Raw genomic sequence first — 13,409 nt, forward strand, 5'->3', positions numbered from 1 at the left:
TTACAGCACCTCTACCTGAGAGGTTGATCTTTAGCCCCTCTAAGCCTGTAACAAAACTGTCCTTTTGCAGAAGTGCTGGGGAACAGAAGAAACATAGTATTTGAGGAAGGAAAGCAAACTGCTATGTACTTTTGTATTTCGGTAATATTTTTAGGATGAGTTTTGAATGCTTTAGTGGAAAAAACAAAAAGAACTAACAAGTTGTCTTGCACCTTTATTACGAAGAGGAGAATAATCTGTAGATCCCAAGCTCCAGGAAGCCAAACACATCAAATTTCTGTCTGACATTGTGAAGTGTTTGCTCTGGGCTGCACAAGAACCACTCTGTAATGGGCAACTGTCACAGGTAAGTCATCTGCAAGGAGAATGGTTCAGGAGAACGGTTCCTCATCTTTCAAGGAATTATGCTGTTTAACTGCAACATTTGTTCCTTGCTGTAAAGGTATGGCACAGTTTTGCTTACTGATTATATTCTATCTTTAAATTAGGCTTTTATTTGTGTGCTAGGGGCCTGTTGTGCATTTAATGTCTCTTTTGTGTCTGGGGTTGTAAATGTATATCTAGCTTTTACAATACAGATTTGTTTCTCGGGTTTCAGATTAAAGGCTCTTGCTATGTGGCTGAAAGTCATCTGAATTATTAATAGAAAGTTTTTAAGGTAAGAAAATTGTCATAATTTCATTATTAGGTATAATTCATGTAAGTTAGCAAGCATTATGGTAGAAAATATCTTCTTCTTAATCAGGGTGTGTATATACATGCAAGGATAAATGAGTAGCCCAGCAAAAATCTCTGCTATTTTTCTGGGCAAACAATATAATACAGCAGTCAAATGGAAATTCATTTGTTAAATAAAATTCAGAGCATGTTGCTGTAGCTACTGGGGGCCTATGCTGACAAGGATCAAGATGGGTAGTTTATCTGCAGTTTGTATTCTAATTTGTCTAAATTCCCAAATAATTCTAATGTGATTCAGATGTGTAAGGCAATTAAATGTGATGTTCCACAGCCAGATAGCACACTCTGTGCATCATCAGTATGTTTAAAATGAGTCCTAAATTCTGTATAAGATGTGGTGTGTGGGATGTCCCTAGAATGGCTAGAGGCATGAATTGAATGTGCTGTAAATAAACTATGGCATGAAAACTTTCACTAGTGCCAAGAGAGGAGAGAAAATGCTGACGAAAGTTGAAATTATAACATTTGAATGCAGTGGGTAACTTCTGCTTGAAATACATAGCGCTGGAGTAGAGAAAAATTGATTAATTCAGCCAGCACAAGACAGAAAGAGAGAAGCATGATTTTGACACTACCATTAATTAGGAAAATTTTTGAGAGGGAAATCAAGTTATGCTATGTTTTCACATCTGTGTTTCCAAGGAGCTACTGCCTTTGTGTCCTCTCTGCAGATGTGGGTCTGCAACACAAAGAGACACAACAATTTTCATGGGGTTGCCCTGTGAGACTGTGGGAAAATTTAGAACTGAATAATTCTATTAATTCACAGCTGATCATCTCTCCTCATTTCCAGTCTCTATTGCTTGGCTAACAGGCAGCAGGATCAGCATGATAATGGTAAATGTAATGGTAGCCTAGATCCTGAGGATCTGGGAGGTCCAAATATTTGGCTGCTGTTTTCTCCCTTGTTCTCTGGATGTGTCTCATTTTGTTGTGTTGTTTGTCACTATGCAGTCCAAGGCTAGGATTACATGTATACCCCAAGATATCAAATGTAAGCATGCCTTTTTTTCTCTTTTGTTCCTGTGATTTCTTTTAACTTATTTTTTTTTAAACTTTTTTTTTTTTTCTTCAGTGAGTTTGTTGTTGTTGTTGTTGTTGTTCATTGTTTATAGCTGTGCGGTTCCTTGCACTGTGCATGTCACAAATGTCAAAACCTACCCAGACTGCCTATATTACCTTTATACCTGATGCAAAGGGCAAATGTTGCTGTGTGGACTACAACTAATGCTGCAGTATCTGTATAGCAATTGAGAGACTAAAAGGAATTATCCTAGATTTGTACAGGTGTAAATGCGATTGAAATGTGACTGCCACCAGCCTCTGAAAGAGCCACTGGGAAAGAGGCTTTGCTTGTTGTCATCTGCCAGTGGTACTACTGTCATGTAAATAAACTATGGCATCTTTAAGACTTGGGCTTAAATAAACTTAATAAAGTTTATATATATTGTAATAAACAAGCTTAATAAACTAGGGCTCCTTCAAGACTCTTGTATCCTAGCCACCTGCTGGAGACAGGGAGTGTATGTAGTGTGCTTTGCAATAAATGGGGTGTCTCTGGAAAGTCTCTCAGATGATGGATGCTTCCTTCTTGCCTTGTTTATTAACATAATAAACATGTCCAATGAACTATCTGCACAGCTCTGCCTCTTTGTAGCCTTTATTTTATTTTATTTTTTTTGAAAAGCTATTTCTTGTAGTGGGAAGCAGTATTCACTCAGCAGAATAATATTCAAAAGGTTCAAAGCAATCCATAAATATTGATGTTTAGCTAGTTTGGATGGCACTAATGGAAGAAGGGGCAGGTGAGTCAAGGTAGTTTGTGAAAATGCCTTTTTTTTTTTAATAGATCTCTTGTATGGGTTGATAAATAGTTTTGGCTTACAAGCAAGTACATATAAATTGAGGACTTAAGAAATGTGATACATGCAATGTCAGTGCCTGTAGAAATATGAGGTGGAACCCAGTAATTTCTGAATACTGTATGCTGTTTGCTTCACTAGAGTAATGTCTCAGTGTAAGAGGGCTTTGTAAGGAGAAAGAACTCGGAAAAGAGAGGGACGGCTAGCAGTCATGGACTTTCTGCAGACCCTGGAGGGGTGTCAAAAGGTAGTGCCAGGTCCCCTGGCTCTAAGAGCTCTGGCCAAAGTCTGCTGTATTTATTCTCAATCTCAGAGAAATAGAGGAAACTATTTGAACTTTGTCCAATACATGAAGTATGCATGTGTCTGTGGTAAGGTACCATAGCCCAGGGACTGGCCTATGAACAGGACATTTCAGATTTCACATTCTAAGTGATAAAAAGTAAAGGGTAAGAAAACATTATATTTGGTAAAGGTAGGCAGGTAATGCAATATGCATGGTCTATGCAATTACAATCAAGAGACTATCATGTCAAGTACTGTATAATCAAGTGGTAAGAGACAATCCGTCATTCATAACCATACATTATACAAATATAGAAAAATTATCCTAACTTTTCTTAGAAATAAAGCACAAATGTTGGACAATAACTTTTTGGCAGGGACTGGGATTTGTGTGTGTATTTTCATGAATTGCAAGTTAGGTTGTTCGAGTGGGAGCAATACTTTCTCTCTGAACAAAACAGAAATTTAAAACTCAAAACAGAATTGGCTTAGAAGTAAGAGACAAGTGGAGTTATGAGGATCTCAAGCAAGAAATCAAGTTTAATTGGTGCCGTCTGGAGTGCCAAAAAGTGCATTTCATCTTCATCATCAATAAGGCATGAAAGAAAAGTAAAAGACAGTCTAAATCTATTTTAAATAGAGTACTCGTTCACGTTCTTTTCAAAGTCTGACTTCAGTGGATTTGTTGTGTTTCCACACCTTGGCTTCCTGGGCTCTGAGGTCTCAGTAATGAGCTGTTTACCAACACCTGTTTCAATTAGATAATTTGTCTCATGGTTCTTCTGATTTAGTCTCTGGATTGTTTTTCTGCAATGACACAAGTCAGGTCATTGTAAGCAGGACCAACAGTTCTAGCTCCATATCACTGTAACTTGCACCACACAATCTTTGTCTTAGAGAGAGAAAAAAAAAGTCAAAATGAGAATGAAAGAAAATAGTCTGTGTTTTCCCTGGGATTTTTTCATAATATACTCTGAAGATCATGGGAACGCATTAAGTGTTGTGAGAGGAACGTCTTACTGCATTTTCATTGTGCTGACACATCAAGCTTTCTTGTCTTTCCTCTGTTCCCTTATCTGTCATGCACCTCAATAGGGAAACTCAAGGTGGTCCAAAACCATGAATTCTCACCTCAGTTACATATTTGTCTGGACAGCTCAGTTGTGTATGATCTATGAGCAAAATAAGAAAAAAAAATGTGTTTTATTGTGCATGAATACTAACATCTTAGAATTGATTTGGCATTTTAATTGTTTTGATGTACAGATTAATATTTGCAGTTTCCTTCCAGTTTCAGGTCTAGTCTTCCTCACCTGTGGGCTTTGAAAGCACAGGTGAGTGGGCATAAATCAGAAACTATGATTTAGTTCTTGTGCTAAGACTGAGTTTGAGAAATCAAGCTTTCATTCTTCATTTCCCAATGTATAACATAAACAGTAGAAATTAGGCCAAGATTAAAATCAAATTAAACTGAAATAGTTACATCCTGAGAATCTTGCTGGGATTAGCCATCTCATCCTACTTCAAGGCTTTGGGGATAAGAGCATTTCCCTAAACTGTGGAACAAAAAGACTGAGGTGTTGAAGGTCGACTGAAGTAAATTGTCAAATTATAGTAAAGTGAATCGTAACCTCTGAATTTATCTCCCTGACAGAAATAATCCCACTAGAGTCAGTGCTCATTTCTCAGTTAGAAGTGCTGCTGCTGCTGTCCACATCTCACCAGGCTAGTGTCACAGTAAGGTCCCCCCAGTAAGAGGTCGCATGCTGTCTCTTTATTCAGTACAAGGCTTCCTCCTCATACCATGCTGTACAACTGGTGTCCAGACTAAGAGGTTTTCTACTGTAGGAATGAAGGTAAGTGAGGGCTTGACTGGGAGCCCAATGAAATTCATAACCCATACGTATTGAAAATACTTTTTATTCCTCCTAATCTGTTTCAATGTGTCACATGTGAAGAACTGGACTGGGAAACAATGCTGACTGCCACTGATATTACAAATGCAATTAATCTGGGTCTTCACTTCTTCTAAATCACAGAGCTGTCATTGCTCAGCTTGGTATATTAAATATTGCTGTGGCTCATGTGTGAACTCTGATTCAGAAATTATGATGAAAAAATCTAGATGGGTGGATAAATTTAAATATGAATTCATTAGAGCTGACTTCAAAAATAAGAATTTGTCTGAAGAATCACAGAGTATTAATGTATGTATATATCTGTGCTGAGCATGCTGCTGAGAAGGTATTTAACTCCCATTGAGGATCTTTTTCAGTGATTGCATCTTGTATCAGTTACAGTTTTGGCCCTTGCAGACAAAGACATTTCCTACTCTGGGATGCAATAATTTTCTGCAGGGATAATCTCTCCTCTTGGATGCTGGAGGGACCTTGTCACTTCCCACAGCTACAGGACATGAGTCCACAGGCAGCCCTGAGAAGCTCTCATCTGGCAGAAAGCAGAGTGCATTTCTCTGCAGCATGGGTGCTGCAGAAGCCTGCAGGACCCCAGCTCAGGGTGCTCTAAATAGCTTTCCATATCCTGGAAGGAGTTTATCATGGTACAAAGCTGGGCTCTTTACAGTGGTGCCTTAAGCACCAAACTGGTGTCCAAACAGATATTGTGGGGTAAAAGGCTGTCCAGAGAAAACTGAGGGCTGGTCACCGTCTGAGCCTACTGCCCACTTCTCTTGCAGATCGTCACTTTATTCTGGGATGTCACTTGATCTCTGACCTGTATGGCTAGCTGAAATTTAACTCAATCTTTTCAAGGCTTTAGGGTCCCAGTGTTAGATGGCAGTAAAGGTGACATTAGGATCCCATTTCCCTTGTGATTTCTAGGAAGGGTGGAATTCTTATCTGTTCTTTTGTGCTAATCAGGAATTTGTAGTAGTTGGCTTTGTGTGTATTTGGGGATACTTTATAGGAGAAGTTGCTGTAAAAGTAGGAGTTTATAAAAAAAAATCTTTATAAATTTGTAGGCATTTTAAAACCTAAATTGAAGTACTGTTTGTTAAAATTACTTTACTATGGGGAAATGTCATTTTAACTATTATGGAACAAGTTAAATCTCAAAATGAGTGTGTTTCCCATTCTGTAATTTGTCATTAAAATGATTAGTAGCTATTCATTGGAGACAACATATATACACTCAGCTACCATTGTAAAGGATTATGGTATATGGCTCATATTAGGGAAATTCTCATGGCACATAGAAGATCTACAGATAATGGTATATCCTCTCCAATAACATAATATAGAACATTTTTTTCATCAGAGAACTTAAGTACACAATCAATCCTGAGGTTAAGTTTGTCCACACACATTTATTAATTCATTTAGAAAGCACATCTAGAGGAATTAGGATAGACTGAGAAGTGATAAATATGGCTTTGTAAGGTAGGCAGCCCTGGGATCTGATCTGAGGGTTATAAAAGATCCTACAATGAAAGTGGAGAAGAATTGTGATACAAGCTTTCTTAAGAGGGAGAAGAAAAAAAAAAAAAGACATTTTTCTGCAGAGAGAAAACATTAAATGAGCAAGTGAGAAGGGCAAGACTGAACTTCACTGGACGTGCATCCATGGCACAAGCAGCAGAGACCTTTATTGCATGAGAATTCAAGTTATTCTGTTTAGCTTCAGCTGAACAAAAACACACAGTGACTAAGAACAGCTTTGCTAATACAGTGACAGGAAAATACAAAGGAAAGCTTTGAGAGAAGTAGAGGGGAGCTGGAATGAGTGATTATTAAGAGGCTATTAAGAATGACTGAATTGCTAAAGCTGTTTTATAACAATGAGGTTTTTAAAGAAGACATAGAGGAATGATTAGGAAAACAATGAATATCTTCTGATAATGTTGATGTAACACCATGCAGACAGGAATATATCAAGATTTAATGAATGCAGATCAACCTGTCTGGCTCATGGTCACCATTACACTGAGGACTGTTATACCCCGGGCACTTTTGAAACTTAGTCCTTTCCTAAAAAGTTATGTAGATCTTTAAAGCTGGAAATTAAACTGCAATATGGGAATAGCAGGCTAAGAAAACTTGTTACTAAGGAGCCTCAGGTCTGTTGACTCCAGGAGGGACAATGGAGTCTGATAAACCTACAAGTGAAGCTGTAAAACTTGAGGACATAGGAATTGAAACCAGCGTTGCTCACCAGTGATGGAAGGAGGAGAATACAAATCAACTCCACAGTGGTTGAGTCCACCATGATTAAACTGAAAGCTTTTTGAGAACATCCATCATGCTACTATATAAATGCTGAAGATACCACACCAGATACAACAGTGAAGTACATGAAAAATCCTTGCCTTTCAAATGCACTGATTTCCAGGAGACAAGTTCCCACTCCAGAAACATGGCCAGGAGAAGCATTTCATAAGAAAGTCCAAAGTCTTTAAATTAGTACATTAAAATTAAACAAAGGGAAATTAATCTAAGTAGCTGTCTAATCATGCTCTGTGATAGATTTTGGAGTGGAAATGCTTTTTAATTAAAAGTGCTGGAAGGAGAAAGAATTAACTTGATAAATTTTCTAGTTTGGGAGCAGAAGTTAGAAACTGTTGAATTGAAAACTACCTAGTTTGGGGTTTGCATGACTTAAAAATTTCAGCTATTCGTAGAGTTCTAAAAAGTTCGAAAAGAAGTGATATGTGTTATTCAAATTTATTGAGACTTTGATTTTTTAAGCTCTAATTTGTGAGAAAAATATTTTCATATCTTAAAAATGTATTTGCTCTTCATGATATCATAATACTTCTGCAACATTTTTCCTAGTGAATTGCATGCTATTTCCTAGGTATCTTTTTGTATTCTTGTCTGTTTTGATACGCGATTTGGTATGCCTCACTCTGATCTTTCAGCCTCTGTTGTTTTTCTGTGATCAATGTTCTGTGTCATGTACACTTTGGTTTCACTTTTCATTCATTAATATGACATTTCTCATCTTCTGCTTCACTGCACTGTTGAGAACTTGTCACATATTTTCTTCACCCTTTCTGTTCTTACTCTTGGCAAATGAAATAGTTGATCAAAGCAAAAATCCCATTTTAGCTACCTACAAGCCCTGCATACGGAATTCAACTACTTTGGTCATCACTTGGAAAAGTGAGGTTTTGTGGCAACATAAAGACACCTTGGCAGTTTTATAATGTTTGAGAAGAAGTCAGGCTTTTATGTCCTTGGGAAGAACAAGGCAAGTTCTCAGACACTGGAATTGGGTCTGAGGCACTTGTCTTTGACTGAAGGTCTCTTGTTCTGTATTTCTGAAGTCACCTGTCATTAAGTGAATGTCACTTGACATTAAGTGAACTTGTCATTAAGTGAACATCACTTAACACTCTCCGTTAAGTGAAAGTGAAAAAGTGAAGTTCATAAAACCACACCTGCTTGAATGAAAAATGGAAGTAAAATGTTCTGAGAACAATGGTTTAGATGTTGCTCTCCATTGTAAATGTCCTGCAGAAGGTAAGTGCTCTGAGAAACACTGTGGCAGTCAGCTCCATCTCACTTGGACCAAAGAAAATCTTCTCCTTCTGAACAAGATGTTGAATTGCTCTCCCACCCTCTACTTTTTTTAACCAAGCTTAGTCTCCTAAAACTTCAGTGACTGTTAAAAGCATACTTAGACCAAATACTTTTTCTGGTGATACAAGAACCCTCCTAAAACCACAAGGAACCATGGTGAGTGGAGAACTTTGTCTGGGGAGTCCAAGAAAATTCAGTAGCTAGTCTAAAATATCTCCAACTATATATTCCTGAAATCAAAGTCATAACAGGATTATTGGATGACCTTCTCTCAGTGTGAAAACTTAAGGTAAGCAAAAAAATAAAACACTACCACAAAGAAAATTGAAATCAACTGTGAAGACACCTTTCTAGCCTTAAACCTCAGGTCTCTGTGGTAGTCTGAAGAAATCAAAACAATGCATGAAAAAAAGGGGGAAAATCTCTTTTATAATATTTTAAAATTTCTTGTACAGAAAAGAAAAGAAAACAAACCTTGGTTAAGCCAGCAAACCTGAGAAAAAATGTGTAATTTATTATATTTTCTTAAGTTCATAGAAAATACGCTAACTTATTGACAGTTTTTCTGATTAAAGAGATTTGTTTAAAAAAATCAATACATTAAAGTTGAATAACTTTTCTAGATAATTTGATCAATTCAGTTGAAATTCTTTGCAGGGTTACATACTGTTCTGTAACGAAATTCAATACAGAAAAATGTTAAAGGGTTATAGGCTATTTTACAAAAAAGCCCAGTACTAATTGGCTGAAAAGTCAGGTTTCAATCTCCATACTAGTGCACAAAAACTGAGAGTCAAGGGAAGCATAGAAGCAGACTTTGAAACTTCAGCAGAAGGAAAGAACATAATACAACAAGATATCAAACAATCAGATCTATAATAGCTAAAAAACTTAATTTTGTATAATTGCCAAAATAGCAGTTTTGTGTCAAATAGTGAATGATATCATAATAGGATTGCTCTGATACTGTGTTCTAGTTCATAAATATCAGGATTTATTGTTCCGTAGTGTACATGTATATACTTTAAGGTGATACAAAACTTAATTTTTCACCTTTTGCATACAAATCTTTGTGTTCATTGACAAAAGAAGTGAGTATCTTGTTGTAGACTGCCTACATCTTATGTGCCCGAATAAGTCAACAGTACTTTTTTTTTTTTTTTTTTTTTTTCTTTTTCCTTGTCTGTTTTCTCTCAGTGAGGAAGGAGGAGATAAGGAGGAGATAGCAGATTTTCTGGATCTCCAAGTCTGTTTAGTGCAGGTCAGATTCTGCCATAGAATCAGTTTGCCTTTGGGAACTTTTTTTTTTTTTTTTTCTAGTGGACTTGGTGGAATTGTTTGTGACACAGCCTCCCACTAGCTGAACGTGTGGGAGCATAAAAGCACAAGGTGCGTAATAGTTTTTGTACTGAAGGCTCACTTTAGCCTTCTGTTGTGGCTTACCTGTGTGATATTATTAGCTACCATTGTTCTCCTGAGTGCTAGTACAGCTCTCTGAGGAACTGTAGGGATGTAATGCCAGATCTTCAAAACAGCACAGCAAGTACTTGCATGCATTAATAATCGTCAAATTTTTATATTATCCAAAAAGAATGTGAAGAACAGTATGAAAAGCAGTGGGAATTATTGATGCCAAATGCATTGAATGTGTGGCTTCACAATTTAAGATACTTATGTGGGAAGTAAGCAGTTCTATAGTCCCGGTTCACATTAACTTGCCAAGTGAAAATTTTCAGACATTTGATAGAAAATACATATTTTTTGAATATATAATGAATGATAGGTCATTATTTTAGCTTTATAGGAACTATTTTAGATTTCCACAGTGGTCTCACTGATTTACTACCACATATTGCACTAAGGAAGGTCTTTCCCTTTCAAGTATAGAATAAGTGTTCAATGAACATCAGTTAAAAGAATGATTTAGTATTTACTGCTGTATTCTGCCTGTTAACAAGAAGCAATACTCAAGCCAGGAAGGAAATCCACAGGATTTTCCCTTCTCTCTGTTTTTCTTCTCTTTTGCTCTCTCCCTTCTGCTCCTGTCCAAGTTGTAGACTTCGGATGGAATGACGAGAAACAGAAAACACTTGGAGGAGGAAGTGCAAAAGCTACAGGTTAAACTAAACGAAATGCAAAAACTACAGGTTAAACTATGGCTTCTCAGTTTCAACGGTGAAACTGCCATAGGCTACAGAAGACCAGCTTTTCCTTATATCTTAGAAAAATGCCTGTGAAATACGTATGCGAAAGTACAATTTTGGAAGACCCATAAAGACCTGAAGGGTTGTGTCAAGTACATGTGTAATAGAGGAAGATCTTATGTCACAAGATCTCAAGTTTCTTTTCAGTGTGCAGAGCCTTTCCTAGTGAATTTAAGGTTGTTGATTAATGGTTTATTTCCTTGCTTTCCTTTCACAGGCTGATGAGAAGCAGTCCTTCCACTCCCTGAGGCCATAGGCTGAGAACTGCTGCTCCATGGTTTATATAGACTCCTTTGGAAAGCAATCTAAAACAGGAGCTTTACTCAATAACTCTTGCTGCACTGATACTACCCAGAGCAATCCCATATTTTATTGTCCAAAGCATGTTTTAATGAAGGAAAAAAGAAACATAAAATATCTCCACTGGTGTCTTTTATTAAGTAATGCAAAATACAGTATTAATTATGACACTGCATGCATTTTAGACAATATAAATGCAAGCCTACAGAAAATGTGACAAAGAAACCCTCAATTACTTTTGAGGTAGTATACAAGGAAAAATAGGAAAGCAGAAACACAGTGGATTAAAAGAACAAAATATTGGTATCACTTTGTGCATACATTAGTCACTCATAAATACATTTGTATGAAATAACTTAAGATACAATTCCATTCTTTTTAAAAAATATACTTCTTCAAATTCACTATTCTTGTTAGTTTTGTTTTCATATGAGATTTTATGGTATTTTATCAGGTGGATTTATTTTTGTTTGTCACTGCCGTCATGATTGTACCCTTTTCCTCCAAGAGTTTAGGCACAGATGGCCTCATGCACAAAAATAAATAAGAAACCTGCTTGAAGGGAAAAGAATCCTGTTCAAATAGCTTAGGATAGTATAATAAATACCATTTTGTTTATAAAAATATTTCAGGTTTATAAAAGAGGGGAGGGGATGATCTCCCATGTGGAAAGGATGTTAAGTGAAAAGTGCTGTATAACATTTTTGGAGAGATTTTGTTTTAAACATATAGTACCATTATGAATATATATTTTATAATAATCCTGTTTCTGAGAACCTTATGTTCACTAGAAGTATCAAATGCTGTTTGCTTCCTTTTGTGTGTTGTCTTATTGCAGTTCTGGAAGATGCCTAGTTCAGAAGGGTTCCATATAGTTGTGCTTTTGTAAGGCTGTCCTTCCGACTCAAGCCAGTACTTCCAGTCCGTTGAAACTGCTGCTGTTTGCTGTGAATACCCGAATGGCTTCCTTGCTCCATGGAAGACTGGTGGATTTCTGAGGCCTCCATCGAACTCTGATTGAGGGACTCTGCCGAGCTGTTGGGGCTCACGTCCACATATTCTCTTTTCAACACTGGGCTATTTTCAATGTTTTTGCTACTGCATAACTGGACGGTGATCCTTTCATTTTTTTGGTCTCTTGATTCTTTTGTTTTGTAAGTGGGCAACTTGTCCTGCTTACAGCTAGTGCTGATGTCAATGTTCAGGCCACTGTCTGTTCTCAGGAAGCAAGAATCCACAAGTCTGCTTTGGCAGATATCATCTCCCTCTGAGCAGCTATCTGCTTTGTAGCTGGCATAGATGGGGCTTGCTCGACTGTCTCCCTTTTTAATTGGGCTGCTGTAGTACTGCTCTGAAAAACTGCAGGGCGATAGCCTGTCAGTGTTCCTGTAAGAGTATGCACCAATGTCCTCCACGCTCAATTGCCTCCATCGCCCAGGCAAGTCTTCTTCTGAAAGGTGTGTGCTCATTTTCTGATTCGCTAAAGCCTGCTGTGGTGTCATGGCTGAGAAATGAAAGGGTTCGTTTGCATAAGGAGGCAGAGTCCTAGTGAAAGTGGGCGAGTTCTCATTGTCATCAGCAAGCTCCATGTGCTGCGCAGGTTTGGACTTGGCAAACCTTGGGCTTCCCTGATGCTCGTAACCTACAGGTGACTTTCTTTCAAAGAGTTCGTCGCGGTTGCTCATGTAGATCGCTTGCTGAGAGGCTGTCATTGTGTTGGCTTGGGCGTTCTCCTTCTCCTCAGATGTGACACTGAAGCTGGAATAAGAGCTGGAGGTCGGCAAAGAGGTAATATACTCTGGGAAGGCTTCGTGAGAGAAGCTGGAATGGAAACCATCTTCTTCGACAGTACTGTCCGTGGAGTTTTGGGACCGCAGGAACCCCACATCTTTCACTTGCGTGTCCACACTCTGCCTCCTCTCCCTCCTCCTCTCCTCAGGGCAGTAAAGGGCAGTGTCACTGCAGTAGATGTCTGACTTGTACTGGGGCCTTTGCCCAAGTTTTCCAGCAGAGTCCTGAAATTCCCTTGTAGAGGGGCTTGACAAGTGTGAAGACAAGCTGTTTGGGTCTGGTTTTTCCAGTACTTTGGCAATGACGCAAGTGGGTATGGTGTCCGCGTAAGATGTGTGGCACAAGGGGACAGAAAGGCTGCACCCATGTTTTTCCAGATGGATGCTGACTCTTTCCTGAAAGTCAGATGGCAACTGCAATACAAAGAGATGGGAGAGGGAGGGGATAGGAGAAAAAGGTGCATATCAGTTCTGGTGTCTGCTTGGGCTTATGCAACACTGATAGAGGAGTGCAGTTTATGACATTACATAGCTCACCATATATGGCTCTTTGACTAATGTGATGGCCACAATCTCTGTGCATTTCTGAAAACAAATGTAATCAAATTAATTTTATTTATTTACTTAACATTTGGAAGTCTTCATTTGCTTCCTTTCATGGAAAACACTGAAACTGAAAGGATTGCTTCC

At 38.0% G+C, this 13,409-nt stretch overlaps 1 protein-coding gene across 8 annotated transcripts in view; it reads right to left on the bottom strand.

The window, feature by feature from the left end:
- Positions 1-11,044: 11,044 nt before the first annotated feature.
- Positions 11,045-13,409, bottom strand: part of BEGAIN (brain enriched guanylate kinase associated) — a gene marked incomplete at its 5' end in the record, with an annotated part of 164,064 nt that continues 161,699 nt past the window's right edge. For all 8 annotated transcript variants that reach the window (XM_084520128.1, XM_084520132.1, XM_084520133.1 and 5 more), the window contains one exon: positions 11,045-13,133. In XM_084520128.1, the coding sequence (XP_084376254.1) occupies positions 11,781-13,133 (1,353 nt within the window). In that variant the 3' untranslated portion in view covers positions 11,045-11,780. The remainder of the gene's footprint in view (positions 13,134-13,409) is intronic.

Source organism: Aythya ferina (genome assembly GCF_964211825.1).
Source record: "Aythya ferina genome assembly, chromosome: 5".
NCBI lineage: Eukaryota > Metazoa > Chordata > Aves > Anseriformes > Anatidae > Aythya > Aythya ferina.